At 46.7% G+C, this 24,501-nt stretch overlaps 1 protein-coding gene across 2 annotated transcripts in view; it reads right to left on the reverse strand.

Moving 5' to 3' along the window:
- LOC140386789 (sodium- and chloride-dependent GABA transporter 1) overlaps positions 1-24,501 on the reverse strand; it is a 177,249-nt gene that overhangs the window by 55,562 nt on the left and 97,186 nt on the right. For both annotated transcript variants that reach the window (XM_072469487.1, XM_072469488.1), the window contains exons 5-6: positions 6,575-6,709; positions 1,265-1,368 (exon numbers count right to left, since the gene is read on the reverse strand). In XM_072469487.1, coding sequence (XP_072325588.1) covers positions 1,265-1,368; positions 6,575-6,709 — 239 coding nt within the window. The remainder of the gene's footprint in view (positions 1-1,264; positions 1,369-6,574; positions 6,710-24,501) is intronic.

Raw genomic sequence — 24,501 nt, forward strand, 5'->3', positions numbered from 1 at the left:
ATGGGCCGAATGGCCTCCTTCTGTACTGTAAATTCTATGATAATTTCTCCAATGAGACCTGCTTATTCATAATAATTATTTTCAGTTCCTCTTTCTCTCTGGTCCCTTCGATCTCTAATTCTGGGAGATTTCTTGTATCTTCCTCAGTGAAGGCACATACAAAATAATCATTTAGCTTTTCTGCCAGTTCTCTATTTCCAGTTATAATTTTTTAAAATAGTTCACAGTTATTTTTTTCCAATTAAGCGGCGATTTAGTGTTGTCAATCCACCTAGCCTGCATGTCTTTGGATTGTGGGGGTGAGACCCACGCAGACATGGGGAGTATGTGCAAACTCCACACGGGCAGTGACCCGGGGCCGGGATCGAACCCGGGTCCTCGGTGCCGTGAGGTAGCAGTGCTAACCACTGCTGTGTATGTTGTACTCATACAACACTATGTACCGTTATAAAGTGCTATCTAATTTACTCCTTTTCGAGGCCTGAGTTGTCTCATCATTCAATTATCTAATACATGCCTTGTTACCATCCTCTGGGCTGTCCTGGGACTTTTACAAAGACCTTAATGACCAGAGCTATATTGAAAATAGGAATCCAGATCATGCATGTACATGATCACTGATTGAAGTATTTGACTTGATACATCTGCCCAGCCTGATCGTACTCCTTGATTCACTGCTTTACACCTTTTAGCCAATTCAAAGATCAAAGAACAGTACAGCACAGGAACAGGCCCTTCAAGCCTCTGCCAATCATGATAGCACCATTGGCTAAAACCTTCAGCACTTCCTATTGCGGTATTCCTCTATCCCTATCCTTAAAGGACATACTTCCTGGCACATTTCCAAGTTTTGCCTGGACTGATCTACCGGACTGGTTTAGGGTGTGCAGCAGCTTGTCCTGTGAAAGATCATGAAATGTTTTCTGAAAGTTTACTGGACTAAAATTTAATCTTCATGGCCTAGGTATCTACACCCTGCGGGAGAGATAGCCCACTATTTGCAGAAGCCACCTGTTTATTTTTCTGTTGAAATCCTCCGCTGTTTTTATGGGTGGTTGCTGTAATGCTGGTTACAGTTAACAGGTGGGGGAATTCCTGTGGGAATTTAACCCATTGCATAGCTCTGGAACTATTATAAAACACGTCTAAAATAACAACTGAAAAAGTTAATACAGGATTTCAGATTAGCTTCATTAGTTGAGCAATACTAATAACTTTTGGCAAATCTTAGCTCACTCATCAAGGCAAGAATAAACAAAAATACTTAAGAATATTGTTGTTGAACTTGTTGTAACTCGACATGGAAATCAATGAACCAAAACCAATGCCAATGGAATTGAAGACCTGGATAGCAGCATATATCCACACCTGAAAACAAAACGGAAGAAATGAGACTGAGCAAGTGGCAGTAGTTGCAATTTGGAGAGTATAGGGCGATGGCCAACTCCCATCGCGAAGGCTGATCTGGAGAAACCCTCCCACACACGACTTCCACGCAAATACCACCTGGACAAATGAATGGGTATCATTGGACATGACCTACAAATACCTGGTCTCAAACCCAATCCAACAGCTGCCTGGTTTCTACCTTCCAAAGAAAGAAGTGGTCCACCCTCAACCTCAACAGGTTCAGGACCAGCCATGGCCCCTGCTTGGCCAACCCCCATGGATGGGGCATCAGTGCCATTCCCCCTATGCGCCTGTGGGAGAGAGCAACCTATGCACTACAACATAGAAAAATGTCCAATCCAATCCACAGGCTCCACAGAGACCTGTCCACACTCAACACAGCAGGTCCAGAATAAACGACTTGGCCTTGGGACTATGCATTTGCTAAATAAATAAAATGGCTGTGTAGCATTCTGGGTGCAATTATTGGGAGGGAGCTTTTTTCCCGCTGATCATTGTCATATAATTGCAATAGGTTTCTGGCAGTTACTTTGACCCAGCTGCAAATAACCAAATGACCAACTTTAAAACTCCATAATGATGGAGTGAAGCAGTGGTTAGCACTGCTGCCTCACAGTGCCAGGGACCCAGGCTCGACTGACCTTGCATGACTGTCTGTGTGGCGTTTGAACGTTCTCCCTGTGTCTGCGTGGGTTTTGTCCGGGTGCTCTGGTTTCCTCGCACAGCCTAAAGATGTGCAGGTTAGGTTCATTGGCCAGGATAAATGACCCCTTAGTGTCTAAAGGTTAGGTGGGGTTCCGGGAATAGGGCGGCGGAGTAGCTCTTTCGGAGGGTCGATGCAGGCCCGATGGGCTGAATGGCTTCCTGCAATGCAGGTGTTCTAGAATTTTAAAGGTAATAAGGTCCCCTATAACTGCCATCTCCTGTCCCCTCAATTTTCACCCCTCTGGCCTGGAGGTACAGATGTTTATGCAAACCACAATTTTACTGATACCAGTTGTGTTCCAGCACCAATCCCAAGTGTCAATTCTTTGAGTTAAAGCTTAGCTGTGAGTGCAGATGGGTTATTTAACCTCAAAAGCCCCAATAACCCAACATCTACATCAATGTAATTTCAAATAGGAACTGAAGGGATAACAATAAGCAGCAGACGCCGTGTAATATTTCCTCCTAAACTTATATACTGGAGCACATTGTTTTAAAATTAAAAATCAAAATGGAAGAAAAGTGCAATTTTTTTTGAAAGCCTTACATGCCAAAAGTATTGCAAGCTGAAATTGTATAACTTACCAATCTAGACACCTACGTGCCCAGTTACCAACTAGACCACAGAGGGGGAGAAATTGTTCATGCAGATATTTTGTTGAGAAATACTTTTAACGTTGTATGCAATGTATGTCCTGTTGCTTAAGTACAGCAAAACCGCTAACAGCTGACAGGAAGAAAATGTCAAATTCTGTGGAATCAGAGGAACGCTTAGTGCAGGAACATGAGACCAGCCAGTCGGTTGTCACAGTGATGCACACTGTCAATGGGAGAGCTGTGAAATTGGTTATGAAGCTATTTGAATTCTTTGAAGGTCCTTTGCCTGACTACCCTCTTTTGGAGGCCCAGTACACTTCTGCTCATTTGGTGCACTGATGTGCCCGGGTCCTGCTTCAAGCTTCAGGGCCAAAGAGGGGCTGCCGGCTTAGGGAGTCTTTACATTAGCTCCACCCTAGGCCACTGGTTGACTAGTAAGGGGCGGATGCAGGATTGGCCAACACACACCGAGAAATAGCTGCGACCGAGCACGATTTAGCTGGCCGGTTAGCTCAGTTGGTGAGAGTGTGCTGCTAATAACGCCAAGGCCATGGGTTCGATCCCCGTGTTAGCAGATAAATTCAAATTCCTGATTGCACCTATTGATTTTACACAGAAATGAACCTTTCATCATACCCTGCATGATGAAACTATTCCCAAAGTTTCCATAGTTTTTGGCAAAAGAAAGCACTCTCAGGTACAGTTTAGAAGCTCTTATGTGGGACCATGAAGGCATCAATTGGACTTTAGGTGCAGACAACAAAATAACATGGTACCATTCCGACCGAATGGATAAGTGTAATGGGGATTAAGTGTAATCTGGGCTAAATTAGGTGAAGTTTTGTCCAGATGACAAAATAAATCGCATGTTTGAGTAGAAATAATAGTAGGACTTCCATCTGTGACAGAATAGGATTACAGAAAATGAATGAACATTAAAATAGACTTTTGGGATGAGAAAACTGCCTTGATCATTTCATAAGTAAACACGAGATAATATTACCATCCTGTAATTTTGACAATCTTTTTGGCAGTGGATGCTTTCACACATTATCTTGAGATCATCTTCAGTGGACACATTCACTCAGTGTCCCTTTGACCTTACATTTCATTATAATGATCTGACTGCACAGAGCATTTCTACAGCAAGATTTCATAGTGAATAACACTAGTGTAGAAATATAAGGGGCTGAATTTCATAATTTAACTAACCACCAACTCCGGTGGGAAACGCAGTTTGCCGCCTGTCAGCCCCACTGCCGGCTTCTCCTGTCATACTTTGTTGAAGCTTTGTTGAAAAATATTCAGGAGGTGGGTCCCACAACATCACGTTGGTGGGGCAGGCTCTGAATGCCAGCAACCTCGGCTTTCAAGTGATTGAGAGTGCCCAAATCTAAATTAAAATGCCCCTACAGACATTGAGACCCCACCAGAGAAAGCCCCCCACCCCCGACCACAGACACAGGGAACCCACCCCTCATGTCACAGACACAGGGAACCTCCCACACCCATGGACACAGGCAACCCCTCAATGGACAAGGGGACCCCTTCCCACAAATCTCCCCGACAGAAGACTCCCCCTTCCTAGCAGTGCCCAGATGGCACTGCCCTAACACTGCCCCCTGTGCTGCGAAGTGTCAGGGGATACTGCCAATGAATGACATTCACCCCTGGGGACTGTACTTACCTGTGCGCCCTCTTTGCCATGTCCCCGTTTGTCAGTCCCAGATGACCAGAGGCTGCTTTCCCCTTTTGAGGGCAAGAGCTGACTGGTGGTGATTTATCCTGAGGATCACCACACCTCAGGCGAGGGGGGCAAGGTTGAGAAGGCGGGCCTTCATGAATAACATCAGCTGGTACGGGAATTGAACCCGCTCTGTGGGCACTTTTCTGCATCACAAACCAGCTGTCCAGACAACTGAGCTAAACCGGTATGGTAATGGGAGAGCTGTGAAATTGGTTATGAAGCTATTTGAATTCTTTGAAGGTCTTTTGCCTGGCTACCCTCTTTTGGAGGCCCAGTACACTTCTGCTCATTTGGTGCACTGATGTGCCCGGGTCCTGACAATGGAGTAGGTCACCAGGCCTACAGTCAACATTCAGCCCGACAATCAACATTCAGTTCCCAGTGTCCTAACAGAACCTCACATCATCATCAATAATGAAAATAAAAAAGATTATCTGTGATTAATTTTAAAAAAAAAGGATCTTCATTCCATAGCCGTTAAAACAAAAGCACATGAGGAACCCCAAAATTGAACATCGTGTGTACGTAATGGACCCTTTATCCAACACCTCAAAAGCTTTCTTTAATGTTGCAAGTACATGTTGGGCCTACGAGCCAAAATTCAGAAAATCCCCAAATTCGGCACACGCCCATTCCAGAGTTTAAAAGTAAAAATTAGGTTTATTTTTCATTTTGAATATTTTGTTTCTGTATTGATTAGTTTCCGATATTCAGGCAGATTTCTGGTGTATTTGTTGGAATAAATTATATACACCACTGGACCAAGAGAAGCTAGTTGAAACCCAAGATTTTTGGTGGATTCAAGATATACTTGAATGCCCAAAATTGTAAATGGGAACAATTCTTTATCCCATGTAATACTTGGGATATGAGGATATGAAAACGTCAGCACGAGCAATTTTTCTTTCATTTCCATATAACAGGATAATCATCTCTGATGATTGAAAATAGGAATATCTCTAAAGTTTCATCATGATTTTTATCTTGCTCAACAGACCTTCCACAGCACAGAAGATGTTCAGATAATACAATCAGCAAATGATTGTTTGCACCTTCCATAGATATTTTATTTTGATTATTCAGATCAGTGGAATTTGGAATTGGAGGACAGGTTAGTTGGATCAAGGTGGCTTTTGAGTGTTATGCTTGGCAATGGATGTTCGGACACATAACCAACCTCTCTAATGGACTTGCTAATCTAATATCTGTGTTAGGCAGGTCCACAATACTCCAAAGAATTATAATTGATTGGTTAGCCAGCCTGAATTATTAATGAAACCTGGGGGTGCACATGGGCAGACTTGTTACAGGGGTGGCAGGATATTTTCTATTCAGCTCTAGATTATCCTGTATTCCATTGCCCTAAAGGGCGGTACGTGGTTAGCATGCTGCCTCACAGCGCCAGGGACTCGGGTTCAATTCCGGCCTTGGGTCACTGTCTGTGTGGAGTTTGTACGTTCTCCCCGTGTCTGCATGGGTTTCCTCTGGGTCCTCCGGTTTCCTCCCACAGTCCAAAGGTGTACAGGTTAGGTGGACTGACCATGCTAAATTGCCCCTTAGTGTCCAGGGATGTGCAGGCTAGGTTATGGGGGTAGGGAGGGGTGGTTGGGTGAGTGGATAGGGGTAAAGTGCTCGTTCGAAGGGTTGGTGCAGGCCCGATGGGCTGAATGGCCTCCTTCTACACTTAGGGATTCTATGACCTAAAGAGTAAGGCGGTCTTGGCTTGATAACAAGCAGGGAGGTTACTTGTGCTAGTAAGCAGTGTGGCCTCCTCAGGTTAAACACTGGCAGTGCTTTAAGTCCATTGTCTGGAGATTCTTAAAAATCATGATGGGTTTCTGTGCGTGTCAGATACCTGGCTGCCTAAAACAAGCCACTTTCTAATTCTATTCAGGAGGAATCAATTGGAATTTGAGAAAGTTTGAGGTGGAAACTTAGTTTCATAAAAAAACTATAAAAAAGTGTTTTTTAAAGGATGAAGTGCATGGTTGGTTGTTGATGAAATGTCATCAGGTCTCCCTGACCAAAATACATCTTTATTGAAGTGTAAACTCTTAAACTTGCAAGTTCCGCAGTCTCCAACTTTAACATTAATTCTTAAAACATAGTGATTACCTGGATTTCCTGTAGTTTCTCCCACTTTGGATTTGCAAAGTATTTAATTCCATCTATAGCTCCCGGGAGTTGCACATTGTTAATGAGGATGGCAAGCAGCACTGCATAAGGGAAGAGTACGGTGAAGTATACAACCTGGTTACAGAGGACATCAAGAAAAGATGATCGGGTATTAAGATTAAAGTATGCAGATTACTTGTCAGATGTATTTAACCATTATTCTTGTCATTCTTTCTTCTATATCCCACAAACTCACGTCCCTCCTCTAGCTGGATGCAATAACAAACTACTCAACAGTAACATCTGTTTTCCTTTTGCAGCTAATAGAGACTGAGGTGTCTCGTCTCCATGGGACTAAAACAAAGGCACTGTGGGTGATTACAACACATGAAGAATGGGTACCAGTTAGTGCCGATGGAATCATATCTCATCAAAACCATTGTCAGGGAGGGAAAAAGATTCCAACGGGTATGAGGGGCGATCTTTAAACAGAGGCAATGAGGAATGCAACTCTTTCCGTGCAACCGGAAGACATTTGATGCCGTTCCTCGAGAATTTTAGCACATCAAATTGGAGGGCATCTTAAGACTTGTGTAAAAGCTTCTTTGGGAAGTCAGAAGTAGAGTACTGGGAAAAAAGGACAACCTTGAATTAATAGGCAGTGACAGGCGGTGTCCCTTAAGTGACAATGCTAGGATGCCAGGGTTTCCTTCTATGGATAAATGATCTGAATTTGAGCATACCGGTCTATATATTCAAGTTCACGCACAACATCTGGCTGGAAGCCTTCAGTAAATGATGAAACAGATGGAAGTTGAAAAAGCGCAGGGTAGAACAAGCATGCGGGTGGAGCAATGTGAGATGCAATTCATTGCAATACATTGTGAAGTAAGAATGGCTGATGGGAAAGGTATAAATGGTAAGACACTGTTAGGGTGGGGTAGGTAAACAAAACATTTGGTGATCCAGGTATATGAATCGTTAAAGGTTAGCACACAGCACAGGTTGCAGGAAAGGTAATGGAACGCTGGGCCTCACCACAAGATGATCAAATGTAAAAGCAAGGAATTCATACAGCAATTAGTCAGAACACTGGCGAAACCTCATTCAGAGTTTGACGTTCGGTTTTGCAATGTGAGAAAGATATATTGACCTTGAATATAATCTATTGATGATAGAATAGTAATTAGGACGAAGAGATTTAAGGCTCAGTTGTTTTCTAGAAATGGAAAGTTTACATAGTGACATGATTGAGATGCCTAAGAGAGGAAGATTGGAACATAAGAATAAGACTTGCCACCACATACAACTTCCAGTCTGTTCTACCATTCAATAATTAACTCCATGAGTAGCCGTTGTCCCTCATCCCTTAATAACTTTACGAAGTCTTACAACACCAGGTTAAAGTCCAACAGGTTTGTTTCGATGCCACTAGCTTTCGGAGCGCTGCTCCTTCCTCAGGTGAATGAAGAGGTCTGTTCCAGAAACATATATATAGACAGATTCAAAGATGCCAAACAATGCTAGGAATGCGACCATTAGCAGGTGATTAAATCTTTACAGATCCAGAGATGGGGTAACCCCAGGTTAAAGAGGTGTGAATTGTATCAAGCCAGGACAGTTGGTAGGATTTTGCAGGCCAGATGGTGGGGGATGAATGTAATGCGACATGAATCCCAGGTCCCGGTTGAGGCCGCACTCATGTGTGCGGAACTTGGCTATAAGTTCTGGGGGAGGAGGAGCGTAACAGACATCTACAGACGTTGAAATATGCCCTCGTATGAACGGGATATGTCACTCGACTCATCGATCGACAGTTCCAACGCGCCACAGCGAAAAACCGCACCGACCTCCTCAGAAGACAAACATGGGACACAACCGACAGAATACCCTTCGTCGTCAAGTACTTCCCCGGAGCGGAGAAACTACGTCATCTTCTTCACAGCCTTCAACACGTCATTGATGACGATGAACATCTTGCCAAGGTCATCCCCACACCCCCACTACTTGCCTTCAAACAACCGCGCAACCTCAAACGAACCATTGTTTGCAGCAAACTACCCAGTCTTCAGAACAGTGACCACGACACCACACAACCCTGTCATGGCAATCTCTGCAAGACGTGCCAGATCATCGACATGGATACCACTATTACACGTGAGAACACCACCCACCAGGTACGCGGTACATACTCGTGCGACTCGGCCAACGTTGTCTACCTCATACGCTGCAGGAAAGGATGTCCCGAAGCGTGGTACATTGGCGAGACCATGCAGACGCTGCGACAACGAATGGACGGACATCGCGCAACAATCACCAGGCAGGAATGTTCCCTTCCAATCGGGGAACACTTCAGCAGTCAAGGGCATTCAGCCTCTGATCTCCGGGTAAGCGTTCTCCAAGGCGGCCTTCAGGACCCGCGACAACGCAGAATCGCCGAGCAGAAACTTATAGCCAAGTTCCGCACACATGAGTGCGGCCTCAACCGGGACCTGGGATTCATGTCGCATTACATTCATCCCCCACCATCTGGCCTGCGAAATCCTACCAACTGTCCTGGCTTGATACAATTCACACCTCTTTAACCTGGGGTTACCCCATCTCTGGATCTGTAAAGATTTAATCACCTGCTAATGGTCGCATTCCTAGCATTGTTTGGCATCTTTGAATTTGTCTATATATGTGTTTCTGGAACAGACCTCTTCATTCACCTGAGGAAGGAGCAGCGCTCCGAAAGCTAGTGACATCGAAACAAACCTGTTGGACTTTAACCTGATGTTGTAAGACTTCGTACTGTGCTCATCCCAGTCCAACGCCGGCATCTCCACATCTTAATAACTTTGGCTAGCAAAAATCTATCAATTGGAGATCCTTCCACTGGAAGCAGAGTATTGGTGACCACATGCCTGACTCCACCCTGAGTGCCGAGGCAAGTTGATTAAAAGGCCCACCTTGGTTTTCTGGGACTGCTTCCCAGCTACAATGTAATATTTGATGCACTCTGTCCCTCTCCCCATTCAACGTCCCAAGCTGCAAAGACCTTCGGGACACACTGCTCGGAGTCGCCGGTTGGTGGCGTGTGTGTCTCCCATGGTCCTTTGTCTGCTCCACGACAACTCATGCAACCCCCCCCCCCCCCCCCCCCCCACTCGCCATAGCTTTTTATACTCCCACTCTAATTCACATCTCCACCCCCCATGATTCTTTATACCATTCATACCAGCAATCCCCTACCCATCCACACTGCCATTTATCCCATCATGCTAACTCATGTCTCCCACCCACCTATGTCAAACCATCCTGTATCCCCACTTGGTAGAGCTCACAAGCCATTTGGAAATGAAATAAAGTCACATTCTGAAAACCTAACACATATTTAACTATTTTTAAAAAACTGCTCCCATTCTTGAAAGCCAAACTTCTACTATCTTTTTCACTCCCGAAAGGTTAGCGGTATTAAGTTTTCTTCCCAGTCCGAGACTCCCCAGTCAGCCAAAATAGTGTCTTGCTTTCTACCCTCGTTTCCATATAAATTACCCATTAACTTTCTAAATTCCAGAGAAAACAACCCTTGTTTGTATAATCTCTCCTTGGAATTCACCTATTCTTCTGGTAAATCTACATTGACTCCCTGAAAGGCCAACCATATTCTTCCAAATATTTGGTGCCCAGCACTACTCATAGTACATGAGGTGTACTCTCACCAAGACATTGTACAACTGAAGATTTTTTTAGAAGAATGAGAGGCAACCTTTTTAAGACATATAGGATTCTTAGGGGGCTTGACAGGGTGGATGCTGAGAGGTTGTTTCCATTTATGGGACAGTCTAGGACCAGAGGGCATAATTTCAGAGTAAGGGGTTGCCCATTTAAGACAGAAGAGGAGGAATTTCTTCTCTCAGAGGATAAGGAATCTGTGGAATTCTTCCCTCAGAGATCTGGGTCTTGGAGGCTGGGTCGTTAAGTATGTTTATACGGAGTTTTAATCGGTAAGGGAATCAAGGGTTATGGGGGATATGGTGGTAAAGTGGAGTTGAGGATTATCATATCAGGTCAGTCATGATCTTGTTGAATGGCAGAACAGACTCGATGGGCAGAATGGCCTACTTCTGCTCCTATGGTTTCATGGCCTGAAGTATGACTTTTACCTTTTTGTATTCTGGGATTAGATTATAAAGGCCAGCATTCCATTATTAGCCTTTTACTGCATCTGTTCATGGCAAACTAAATGATTTATGTAAATGGACCCAAAGTCTCATTGGACCCTCACAGTTTCCAGCTTTTCTCCATTTAAAAAATATACAGCCTTAACCTTTTTTGGCCCTAAGTGGGAAAACCCACACTTTTGCCCATTTGCTTATTCTATTGTAATTTAATGCTTCTGCTTAAGCTTTTTAAACTGTCACCTTTCTTTGTATCATCATCAAATTTGGATATGAGGCTTTCTATTCTGTCAGTTGGACAGTGGTTAGCACTACTGCCTTAGAGCACCAGGAACCTGGGTTTAATTCCAGCCTTGAGTGACTGTGCGGAGGTCGCACTTTCTCCTCGTGTCTGCGTGGGTTTCCTCCCACAATCTAAAGACGTGCGGGTTAGGTGGATTGGCTATGCTGAAATTGTCACTTATCATCCAGGGATGTGCAGGTTAGGTTATGGGGTTTGCAGGGATAGGGTAGGGTGGACTGGGGGAGAAGATGTGGGTAGACTGCTCATTTGAAGGGTCTGTGCAGACTTGATAGGCCGAATGGCCTCCTTCTGCACTGTAGGGATTCTATGATTCATATACATAGTGAATTATTACGGTGAATAGTTGAGGCTCTAATGCGTTTGGGGAACTACAAGTCATATTCTGTCAATTAGAGAACCTGCTCAAAAAGATAAATCTGGTCCATCAAGCATGATTTACCCTTGCCAAATCCAATCTGGCTCTCTTTGCTCAACATAAAATTTTCAGTGTTCAGCTCCCCTATCCTTAATTATAGACCCGAGCAATTTCCTAACGATAGATCTTAGGCTAACTGGTTTATAATTCCTTGTGTTCCTCTCTGCTGCCTTTCTTAAATAAGAGTAACATGCATAATCTTTCAATCTAAACCATCCCCAAATTGAGAGGACTTTGGCAGATTACAGTTAGAGCATCTGTAATGTTCTCATCACTTGACTTTAAATTCTGAGGTGGAAATCATCTGCTCCAGGGGATTTAACACTCAATTTTAACCTTAATTTTATTGAGTCTTGGATTCAATGTTAGTTTACTTGGGGTGCAAGGCATGCTGAACTCTTCTTCATTTCAGGTAAATACTGATGCATGTAAATTATTGCGCGTGTCTGACGTTTCCTTATTTTTGTTGGTAATAGCCCCACAACCAGCTGTCAAGGGGCACACATTGCTCCTGATCACCCGCTTTTCGCTATTATTATTGTAAAACATTTTTGTGCTAATTATGATAGACCTTGCACGTCTATTTTCGTACTCCTTTTTTGTGGCTCTTCACACCTTTTATATTCACCAGGATCTGTCTTTTTTGCATTTTGTACACCTTTTCTGTTAGTTTTATGCCTTTACCTGTTTAGTTGACCGTGGCTGTCTTTTTTGGCAAGGAGGAATTAGGGCTATAAATTGGTTCAATTATCCATTAACAGATTTTCCCAGTTCACTGTCTCACCCCATTGAAATCAGCCTTATGTACATCTAGAATCTTAGTAGTTGTTCCATGTTTCTCTCTTTCAACCAATTTGTTAAACTTGCTCGTACTATGATCACCATTTGATTAGACTATTTACTAAATCCAGAATATCACTCATTAATAAATCTAAAATGGCCTAATCCCCGATTGATTCTAGGACACATTGCTGGAGAACATTATTCTAGAAAACTCAAGAACTTCACTACCTTTCTGGTACGTGTTAGTCTGCTTACCTATAAAGTTAACCTCCTGCCCCCATTAATATCTTTACTGCACACTTGTCTGACACCTGCATTTATACAATCTGCCTTTGCACAGATGCTATTAGGGGCCTATAGACAACTCCCACTACAATATCAAGTCCTTTTCTATTTCTTAATCCTACCCATAAAGTTTCCACTCTCTGTGTACCTCTCATTTTATCCTCTCTTGCCACTGAAGTGGTTTCATCCTTTATCATTTAAGTTACGTGTGCCCTTTTACCATTTTCTCTATCTTACCTGAAGACCTTATAACTAGTATATTTAATTCTCAGTCCTGACTATCTTGGAGGCATGTCTCAGTAATAGATGCCATGTCATAACCTCCAAATTGAATTTTTACCTGCATTCACTTTGATCCTTATACTCTGCATATTTGTATAAAGGGTGTTTATTGAGCCCCACACCCTAACCTTGACTCACAGTCCTCGGCTGGAATTCTCCAGCCATTAGGATTTTCTTTTCCTGCCAGCAGCGTACTCCCGCTCGTGAGTTTCCCGACAACTTGGGGTGGTTCAATGGGAAATCCCATTGACAAGCGGCGGGAAGAGAGAATCGCATGGCAGCGAACATGCAGATGGTGGGAGACCGGAGAACCCCACCCCTTATTTCTCTTTCCTGGTTTAATTTCTTCACAACCTTTAATTTTCCCTCTAGTTCCCTCTGGTGGGCGACACGGTAGCACAGTGGTTAGCACTGTTGCTTCACAGCGCCAGGGTCCCAGGCTCGATTCCCAGCTTGTGTCACTGCCTGTGCGGAGTCTGCACGTTCTCCCTGTGTCTGCATGGGTTTCCTCCGGGAGCTCCGGTTTCCTCCCACAAGTCCCGAAAGACGTGCTGTTAGGTGAATTGGACATTATGAATTCTCCCTCTGTGTACTCGAACAGGTGCTGAAATGTGGCGACCTGGGACTTTTCACAGTAACCTCATTGCAGTGTTAATGTAAACCTACTTGTAATAATAAAGATTATTATTATTATTATTAAAGCACAATTTCTGACTGCTAGGCTCTTTGTTTTGGGTTTATAATGAAGGAAACTGATAAAGGATATGAAGACAGTTGCCAGAAACAAATGGATATAATCTTAATTAATTTTCATATTAAAGTTAAAAGAAAACCGTAAGAATGTGAAATGTACTTTCCAGAAGGCCAGAATGTAAGTTAATCAAGAGATTGATACATAATTGGGGAAAATAGGATATTAAGGAATGATGTTGACAGGACAGGGTGCTGGGAGTAATAAAGGCAAAGAATTGCCATGATTAAGGTGTTACTGGGCCTATTCCTGCCCCTGTGGAGCTTAATTTGTTTATGCAGCACTGCAGCTTTGAAGCAACATTGGAATACTGATGCCATAAAATGCATTTTCAAGCAACGCAGCACTGCCTGTAGGTCTGAGCTTCATCACACATCATTTATGAATTAAGTGACTGTAAAATGGAAGCCATGTGCTAATTTACGTAAATTTCATTTTCAACCTCTGAACTTCTAGCTGCTCAGCTATGCAAATGCTATCTGCTTCACAGCATTTCCCAAATGAGGGAATTTCTATTCCGATTTAATGTGCATTACCCAAATAATGAAACATTCTCAGCCAATCGTTAAACTACTATTAGCAATAGAGGCAACTGCAATATTTAGAATTCACTAATCACAAAACAATATCGATTGCATGATATATTGCATGATACTACTGCAGTAAAGTGCAAAGGTTAATCGAGATACGTTTTGGATTCAGTTTTAGCAAAACAGAATATAACCCTGTAATAATATTACCCAATAGCATGTCAAATAATGTACTAAAAGTTTTAAAATATTTAACAGGTTATGAATTTTTATTTTTCAGGTTATAGAAAATACAGATAAACATAGAAAATACAAGCAGGAGGAGGCCATTCAACCCTATCATAAGATATAGGGGCAGAATTAGGCTAATCGGCCCATCAGCTCTGCTCCGCCATTCTGTCATGGCTGATATGTTCCTCATCTGCCACCCATAATGTTACAGACCAAGAGCTGGATTGCGAAAGCCAGAGCATCTCCTCCCTGGAACACATGGCCTAGGAGCTGGAGGAGGCAATTTAGCCTCCCGAATATGATCATGGCTGATCCCATCCTGTCCTCAACTCCACTGTCCTGCCCCTTCTCCATAACACTTCAACCCATTACCAATTAAAAATCTGTCTAACTCCTCCTTAAATTTACTCACTGTCCCTCCATCCACCGGACTCTGGGGTAGCGAATTCCCCAGATTCACAACCTTTTGGGAGAAGTAGTTTTTCCTCAAATCTGTTTTAAATTTGCTACCTCTTATTCAAAGATTATGACCTCTCGTCTTAGAATGCCCCACAAGAAGAAACATCTGCTCCACATCTACTTTATCCATACCTTTTAGCATCTTGTACACCTCAATCAGCACGGTAGCACGGTGGTTAGCACAATTGCTTCACAGCTCTAGGGTCCCAGGTTCGATTCCGGCTTGGGTCACTGTCTGTGCGGAGTCTGCACATCCTCCCCGTGTGTGCGTGGGTTTCCTCCGGGTGCTCCGGTTTCCTCCCACAGTCCAAAGATGTGCAGGTTAGGTGGATTGGCCATGCTAAATTGCCCTTAGTGTCCAAAATTGCCCTTAGTGTTGGGTGGGGTTACTGGGTTATGGGGATAGGGTGGAGGTGTGGACCTTGGGTAGGGTGCTCTTTCCAAGAGCCGGTGCAGACCCGATGGACCGAATGGCCTCATTCTGCACTGTAAATTCTATGAAGCAGATCTCCCCTCATTCTTCTAAATCCCAGAGAGTGTAGGCCTAAACTGTTCAATCTCTCCTCATACAACAAACTTCTCGGCCAGGGTTCTCCGCTATCCGGGGGGGGCGGGCTGTACCGGCACTGAGGAGTGGCGTGAACCACTTCAGGGGCTAGGCCGGCGCTGGTGGGGTTGGCGCCCCGCCGAAGGGCCTCCGCTGGCCGGCGCGAGTTGGCGCATGCGCGGGAACGCCAGCGTGTTCTGGCATAATCCCAGCGCATGTGTAGGGGTGTTCTACTCCGCGCCAGCCATGGCGGACCGTTACAGCAGCCGGCGCGGAGGGAAAGAGTGCCCCAATGGCACAGGCCCGCCCGCAGATCGGTGGGCCCTGATCCCGGGCCAAGCCACCGAGGGGCCCCCCCCCCCCCCGGGCCAGATCCCCCCCCCCCCACCCCCCCGAGGACTCCGCAGACCGCCTGCAGAGCCAGGTCCCGCCGGTAAGGACCTTGTTTGATTTACGCCGGCAGGACTGGCCGAAAACGGACGGCCACTCGGCCCATCGCGGAGCGGAGAATCGCCGGGTGGGAAACCGGTGCGATGCGATTCCCGCCCCCGCCGAAAAACCGGCGCCAGAGAATCCGGCAGCCGGCGTCAGGGCGGGATTCACGCCGCCCCCCCCGGCGATTCCCCGGCCCGGCGGGAGGGTCGGAGAATCCCGCCCCTCATCTCTGGAATAAATCTGGTGAACCTCCTCTGAACTGCCTCCAATGCCACTACATTTTCCTCAAATAAGGGGACCAAAACTGTGCACAATACTCTGGGTGCGGTCTTACCAACGCCTTGTATAGTTGCAACAACACTGCCTTATCTTTATACTCAATTCTTTTGCTATAAATGCCAACATTCCATTTGTTTTCCATATTATCTGCTGCACCTGCACCTTGTTCTCTGTGACTCATACACGAGGACACCCTGATCCCTCTGCACCGGAGCACCCCGGAGTCTCTCCCCATTTAGATAATTAGTTGCCTTTCCATTTTTTAGACCAAAATGCCACATTTTGGCCCAATCTCCCAACCTATCTGTATCCATTTGTAAGGTTCTTATTTCCTCACTGCAACCTACCAATCCACCTATTTTTGTGTCATCTGCAAATTTGGCTATTGATCCTCCAATCTTTGTTTCCAAGTCGTTGGATTCAATTTGAATTTGAATTGGATTTTGGAGCGGGCAAGCAGCTGGATTAGGAGTTCGCCCCTGTCCACACTCGGAGTTCTGGCTTTGTAACTCAGAAGAAGTAATAGAAAAAAATATAGATTGTAAAAATAGCTGGGGCCCAAGAACCGAACCCTGGGGCACTCCACTAGTTATATCTTGCCATCCAGAAAAAGACCCATTTATCCTGACTCTCTGTCTCCTATCCATCAGCCAGTCTTCTATCCAAGCTAATAAATTACCCCTAATTCCATGTGATCTCACCTTGTGAATCACCTTCTGAGCAGCACCTTACCAAACACCTTCCGGAGGTCCAGATATGCTACATCTACAGGATCCCCATTATCCACTTTGCTTGGTATATCTTCGAAGAACAAGTAAATTAGTCAAATTGAATCTGTTCCGCTATTCAACATGATCATGGCTGATCATCAAGTTCAATACCCTGATACCCGCCATCCCTCCACATCCCTTGATCCATTTAGTCCAAGAGCTGTATCTAATTCCTTCTTGAAATTACACAATGTTGGGACTTCCGGTGGCGGCTATGAAGGAGTAGGTCGCACATTTGGTGGCTCCCCCTCGGGTCGGATCTTTGGACCTTACCCCCCGATTTTCTACCGGAATTGATTTGGAAAACTGATGGCAGAGACAATTGTTGATTGGATTCCCACATCGGTGCATGGAGAGGCAGTCTAGAAGTGCTCGCAAAGGAAAAAACAGACAAACAGAGGCTTGGGCTGAAGCAGCGGGAGAAAGCATGGCGGACGACTGGGGTCCTGGCTTGACTACTCAGCGTTCAACGGAGCAGCTGATGCAATTTATCCAGGAGGGCTTCGCCAAACAGAACCAGGAATGCTTGGACCCGATTAAAGAATCAATTGCGCGGCTGGAGCTCAGGTTGGACACCCAGGATTGGGCGATCCAGAAGGTGGAGAAGGCGCTGGCTGAGCAGGAGGAACATCAAACTGCGGTGAAGTTGGAAGTGGGGATGCTGAGAGACCAGCAGAAAAGGATCCTGGAGAAGGTGGAGGACCTAGAGAATAGGTCCCGCCGGCAGAACCTGAGAATCGTCGGTCTCCCGGAGGGGCCCGAAGGAGCGGACGCTGGGGCATACATAGAGGGCATGTTCGAGATGTTACTGGGGGATGGGACGTTCTCCCGACCTTTGGAGGTGGACTGGGCTCACGGAGCGTTCGCGAGGAGGCCACGAGTGGGGGACCCCTCGAGGGCAATGGTGGTGAGATTCCACAGGTACTTGGACAAGGAGCATATTTTACAGTGGGCCAGGCAGACACGGAGCTGTAAATGGAAGAACAGTATCCTGCGGATCTATCAGGACCTGAGTGCAGAGGTGGTCAGGAGAAGAGCGGGGTTCAATCAGATAAAGTCAACCCTTTTTAAGAAAAAGGCGAAGTTTGGTCTGCTGTATCTGGCACGTCTCTGGGTCACGTATGAGGAGCAACATTTTCATTTCGATTTGCCTGAGGAACCGATGGACTTCGCGTGAAGGAAAGGATTGGTGGCGGACTGAGGACTTTCAACTTTGTTGCAATGTACATGTTCTAAAAAAAAAGTTTCTTGTTTTTCGTTTGTTGGATGTTATTTGTAATGCCTTCTGTATTGATTTGGGGCCAGTTGCAGAGCTGAGTGAGTTAAAGTTTACATTTGCACCGATGGGGGATGGAGGTGTGTTTGTTAGATGCTGGATCCTCTGTTTGATCTTTTCTTTGTTATCGTTTTTTTCCTAGAGCAATTGGGTTGGGACTGGTTCTTCATTTGAATATGTGTGTATGAGCCGGGGGGGGGGGGGGTTTGAACAATAGGTGGGAGAATGTCTGGCGCCAGGCATGGGGGCCACCAAGCTAGCTGGGCGGGCTAGCTCACGGATGCGCGTGGGGTGTGAGCAGGTATTAGGCTTATCGAAGGGGTTGATTTACATTGTGCTGTTACTAGGGGAGGAGGGGGGGAAAATGTTCTGCTGATGAGAGAGGGACTTTTGCTGAGGGACAGAGAGGAGGTAGGGAGCGGAGGCCGTCTGGGGGCAGGCCAGTGGAGGCTTGGGGTGCTGGCTGGAGACTGGCCCAAGAAAGGTGATGGCTGATTGGTGAAGCGTGGGGGCGATGAGCCCCCAACTAGGCTGATCACCTGGAATGTACAAGGGCTAAATGGGCCGGTTAATACGGCACGTGTATTCGCGCACCTGAGAGGGCTGCAGGCGGACGTGGTAATGCTACAGGAGATGCTCCTCAGAGTAGCAGATCAGATCAGATTAAGGAAGGGATGGGTCAGACAGGTCTTTCACTCGGGACTATATTCAAAGACTAGAGGGGTCGCGATCCTGATCACTAAGCGGGTGGTGCTTTGAGGCGGGTAGAATAGTTTCGGATGTGGGAGGTCGGTACATTATGGTCAGTGGGAAATTGGAGGGGGTGCAGGTGGTACTAGTAAAAGTGTATGCGCCATATTGGGATGATGTGGAGTTGATAAAAAGAGGTTGCTGGGGAAGATACCAGACCTAGATTCTCATAAGTTGGTCATGGGGAGGACTTCAACACAGTTATTGACCCTAGCCTAGACCGGTCGAGTACAAAGACGGGCAGGGTGCCAGCAATGGCAAAGGAGCTAAAGGGGTTTGTGGAGCAGATTGGGGGGAGTGGGGGGGGGGGGGGGGCATGGAGGTTTGGGCTGCCGAGAGTGAAGGAGTTCTCTTTCTACTCACACGTGCATAAAGTGTACTCCCGGATTGATTTTTTTATTTTGAGCCGGGCTCTGCCGACGGGGGTGGTGTATACGGGGTACTCGGCGATCACAATGTCAGGCCATGCCCCGCACTGGGTTGACCTACAGGTTAGCAAGGACAGTAGCCAGCGCCCGCACTGGAGACTGGACATGGGACTTTCAGCTGACAAAGAGGTGTGCGTGCGGTTGAGGAAATATATTCAGAACTACCTGGAAGTCAACAACACGGGGGCAGTTACGGCAGAGGTGGTCTGGGAGGCATTGAAGGCGGTGGTTAGAGGGGAGCTGATCACGATACGGGCCCATAGGGAGAAGATGGACAGGGCAGAGATGGACCGACTGGTAAAGGAGATATTACAGGTTGACAGGAGGTATGCGGAGACTCCAGAGGCAGGGCTTTTATGGGAACAGTGGAAGTTACAGGCGGAGTTTGGCATGTTAACCACAGGGAGCAGCTGAGAATGGCGAGGGGGGTGATTTATGAGCATGGAGAGAAGGCCAGCAGAATGCTTGCACAGCAGCTTAGAAAGAGGGAGGCAGCCAGTGAGATAGGGAAAGTAAAGGATGGGGACGGGAACCTGGTTGGAGACTCAGCAGGGGTGAATAGGGCGTTTAAGGAGTTTTACAGTACGCTGTCGGGGTCGGAACCCCCAGCTGGGCCGGAGGGGATGAGACACTTCTTAGGGACGCTGAATTTCCCGAAGGTGGACGGGGGGCTGGTAGAAAGGCCGGGGGCCCCGATCGGGTTGGAAGAGAAAGCGGAAGGTCTGGAGGCCATGCAGTTGGGTAAAGCCCTGGGGCCGGACGGGCACCCAATGGAGTTCTATAAAACGTTCTCTGGGATATTGGGGCCGCTGTTGATGAGGATATTCAATGAGACAAGGGAGCGTGATGTGGTTCCTCCGACAATGTCACAGGCCATGATTTCATTGATCCTGAAGCGAGACAAGAACCCTGAGCTGTGTGGGTCCTACAGGCCGATATCCCTATTGAATGTGGACGCCAAACTGCTGGCCAAAATCTTGTCCTCTAGGATTGAGGATTGTGTTCTGGACGATATTGGGGAGGACCAGACAGAGTTTGTTAAGGAAAGGCAGTTGGTGGCCAATGTAAGAAGGTTGTTAAATGTGATCATGATGCCCCCGGAAGGTAGGGAGGTGGAGGTAGTGGTCACAATGGACGCAGAGAAAGCTTTTGATCGAGTAGAATGGGAATATCTGTGGGAGGTACTGGGATGGTTCGGATTTGGGCGGGGCTTTATCGACTGGGTCAGGTTGCTGTATCAGGCTCCTGTGGCGAGCGTACGGATGAATAGGACAACATCGGACTACTTTAGGCTGCATCGGGGGACGAGACAGGGATGCCCCCCCTCCCCACTGTTGTTCGCGTTTGCCATAGATCCGTTGGCAAATGCGCTGAGAGCCTCAAGAGGCTGGAAGGGGCTGGTCCGGGTGGGAGTGGAACACAGAGTCTCGCTTTACACAGGCGACCTGTTCCTCCATGTATCAGACCCATTAGAGGGAATGGAAGCAATTATGAGGATTCTGGGGGAATTTGGCCAGTTTTCAGGGTATAAACTAAATATGGGGAAAAGTAAGATGTTTACGCGCCAGGCAAGGGGGCAGAAGAGGTGATTGGGTGAGCTGCCGTTTAGAGTGGGAACCGAAAGCTTTCAGTACCTAGTGAAGACGACGCAGTTATGTGATCCTTCATGTTTCGCGTTAGGGGTCACAAGGAGGGAGTGTAGCCACCTGGGTTGGCCACTTCCCGACTTAAAATGGAGAACTGCAAAGAATGCAGGGAAATTCAGTCAAGCCAGGAAAAACTAGCAGGTGCAAAGTTTCCTGTGTATTAGAACTTGCAGAAACCCAGACAGCACTGAAACCAACAGCCATCTGCATATTAATGAGCGATCCTCGGGAACAATTGGAAACATTTAAGGTAAATAAGGCCAAGCCAGACTCCTCGGCGCCAGCAGGAGCCAAGACAAAGGAAAGCCAACGGACACTCAGGAACCGCCCAGCGATCAGGGAACAGCTTCTGTATTGGAGAAATCGATCCAAGTGATCGGGACGTAGTCCAATCACTTGGAACCAGATACGGGGTCCACCCCGAACGGCGCGAAACCCCTGGGGACTATAAAGTAGAGTCCTCAAGTTCAATTCGTCCTTCTTGGCAGGGTCACTCAGCAGCTCGAAACAACCCTTGACAGGGATCTGCCTAGCTGTCGCATCAATCAAGTAAGTCTCCAGTCAACGCACGCTACGAGATAGGCTCTCCTAGCTACTAGTCCAGCTTTGAATCCTGCAGACTCAGAATCGAGCGAAAGGCCATTTGTACCCCTGACCTGGTGGGCCAGTTCCAAAGCTAAGTATAGGCTTTAGTGTTAGAGATAGTCCAGTAAGTAGAGTTTTATGCATGAGTAGTGATTGACTGTGTATAATAAATGTGTTTTGATTTGAATCTTACTAATTGGTGTATTGAGTTATTGATCAGCACTTGAACTTGAACCTTGTGGTGGTATCATAAAGATACCTGGCGACTCTAGAGCAAAGGTTATAGAAACAGAGCAAATTAAGCAAATAGGGCAGCACGGTAGCATTGTGGACAGCACAAATGCTTCACAGCTCCAGGGTCCCAGGTTCGATTCCGGCTTGGGTCACTGTCTGTGCGGAGTCTGCACATCCTCCCCGTGTGTGCGTGGGTTTCCTCCGGGTGCTCCGGTTTCCTCCCACAGTCCAAAGATGTGCGGGTTAGGTGGATTGGCCATGCTAAATTGCCCATAGTGTCCAAAATTGCCCTTAGTGGTGGGTGGGGTTACTGGGTTATGGGGATAGGGTGGACGTGTGGACCTTGGGTAGGGTGCTCTTTCCAAGAGCCGGTGCAGACTCGATGGGCCGAATGGCCTCCTTCTGCACTGTAAATTCTATGATTCTATGAAGTAAAGACACAACAGGCAACAAATTAAGAGCCAATCAAAGTTAGCAACACTAAGTATCCAGGTGGCGCAGGAATGGGAACAGTAGCATAAGCTACATCTGGCGTGACTAGTAAACCAAATCAAGGACGATTTTAGGAGGTGGGACGCGCTCCCGTTGTCATTAGCTGGGAGGGTGCAGACAGTGAAAATGATGGTCCTCCAGAGATTCCTGTTTGTGTTTCAGTGTCTCCCCATCTTTATTCCGCAGTCCTTTTTTAAACAGGCCAACAAGGTGATTACTGGCTTTGTATGAGCGGGTAAGAACCCGAGAGTAAAAAAGGGGATGCTTGAGTGGAGCCAGGGAGTGGGCAGGCTGGCACTGTGAACTTCAGTAATTACTATTGGGTGGCGAATATAGCCATGATCAAGAAATGGGTGGTGGGGGAGGGGTTGGCATGGGAGCGTATGGAGGCGGCTTCATGTAAGGGCCCCAGATTGGGGGCGTTGATAACGGCGCCTCTGCTATTCTCGCCGGCACGATACTCCAACAGCCCTGTGGTGGTGGCGGCCCCGACAGTCTGGGTGCGATGGAGAAGGCATGTGGGAGCATCGGTCTGGTCTCCAATCTGTAATAATCACCAGTTTGCCCCGGGAAGGATGAACGGGGGGTTTCGGAGATGGCAGAGAGCAGGGATTAAGAGGATGGGGGATGTGTTTATAGAGGGGAGCTTTCCTAACCTGAGGGAGCTGGACGAGAAATTTGGATTGGTGAGGGGAAACAAATTTAGGTACCTGCAGGTGCGGGACTTCCAACGTGGGCAGGTTTCAACCTTCCCGCTCCTACCGCCAAAGTGGGCACAGGAGAGGGTAGTTTCCAGAGTGTGGGTGGGAGAAGGGAGGGTCTCTGACATCTACAAGGAACTCATAGGGTCAGAGGGGACGCAGACGGAGGAGCTGAAGCGCAAGTGGGAAGAAGAGCTGGGCGGAGAAATGGGTGGACGCGTTGAGTAGAGTCAACGCGTCCACAACATGTACCAGGCTCAGCCTGATGCAATTCAAAGTCGTTCACCGGGCTCACATGACAGTAGCCCGGATGAGCAGGTTCTTTGGGGTGGATGATAGATGCGCAAGGTGAGTGGGAGGGCCAGCGAACCATGTCCACATGTTCTGGACATGCCCAAAGCTTAGGGGATTCTGGCAGGGGTTTGTGGATGTCATGTCCATGGTGTTGGAAACAAGGGTGGCACCGAGTCCAGAGGTGGCGATTTTTTGAGCGTCGGAAGATCCGGGAATGCAGGAGGAGAAAGAGGCAGACGTTCTGGCCTTTGCTTCCCTGGTAACTGGAGACACATATTATTAGATTGGAGGGACTGAAAACCCCCGAAGTCGGAGACCTGGCTATCGGCCATGGCTAGCTTTCTCTGCTTGGAGAAAATCAAGTTCGCCTTGAGAGAGTCACTGTTAGGGTTCGCCTGGAGGTGGCAACCGCTCGTCGACGTCTTTGCAGCAAATTAATCGTCAGCAGAAGGGTGGGGGGGGGGGGGGGGGGGGAGGTTGTTAGCTTAGTTTAGAGTAGGGGGTCAGTGAAGGTGGGACCTATAAGGGAGGAAGACGGCTTTTGCACTATGTTTATAAATTCACGTACATTGTTTACTTTGTTGTTGTTGTAAAACCATAAATACCTCAATAAAATGTTTTTAAAAAAAGAAATTACATAACGTTTTGGCCTCAACTACTTTCTGTGGTCATGAATTCTACAGATTCACCACTCTCTGGGTGAAGTAATTTCTCCTCACCTCAGTCCTAAAAGGTTTACCCCTTATCCTCAAACTATGACCCCGAGTTCTGGACTCCCCACCATCAGGAACATTCTTTCTGATTCCATCCTGTCTAATCCTGTTGGAATTAGGTGAAGAAATATATCTTAAAATAACCAGAATTGTAACTTTTACAAGTTGATTAAAATAATTTAAGTCAAGCAGGATAGTTTTACTTGTATTTAAATGTTTTTTTACTTCTTTAATGTAAAAAAACCCTCTTGCTTCTGCATGGGTCCTGTCCATTTATTTAATAAAGTATAAGTTAATCACCACTCGTCAAACTGGAAAAAGAAAAGCAGCCAATGCTGGTCATTATTTTGCGGTCACTACTGGAAAGCTCTGTATCTGAAAGACGTGGGGCGCAATTCTCCCATCGGGAGACTAAGTCCCGACGCCGGAGTGAAAACCGGAGTGTTTCACTCCGGTGTCGGAGGCCGCTCCCAGCCCCCGATTCTCGGGCCCCCGGGGAGCTAGGAGCGGTGCCGCGTCATTTACACATGTCAGGCCTTGGCGCCGCGTAAAAGCGGCACCGTGTAAATGACGC

The sequence above is a fragment of the Scyliorhinus torazame genome, chromosome 12 (genome assembly GCF_047496885.1).
Source record: "Scyliorhinus torazame isolate Kashiwa2021f chromosome 12, sScyTor2.1, whole genome shotgun sequence".
NCBI lineage: Eukaryota > Metazoa > Chordata > Chondrichthyes > Carcharhiniformes > Scyliorhinidae > Scyliorhinus > Scyliorhinus torazame.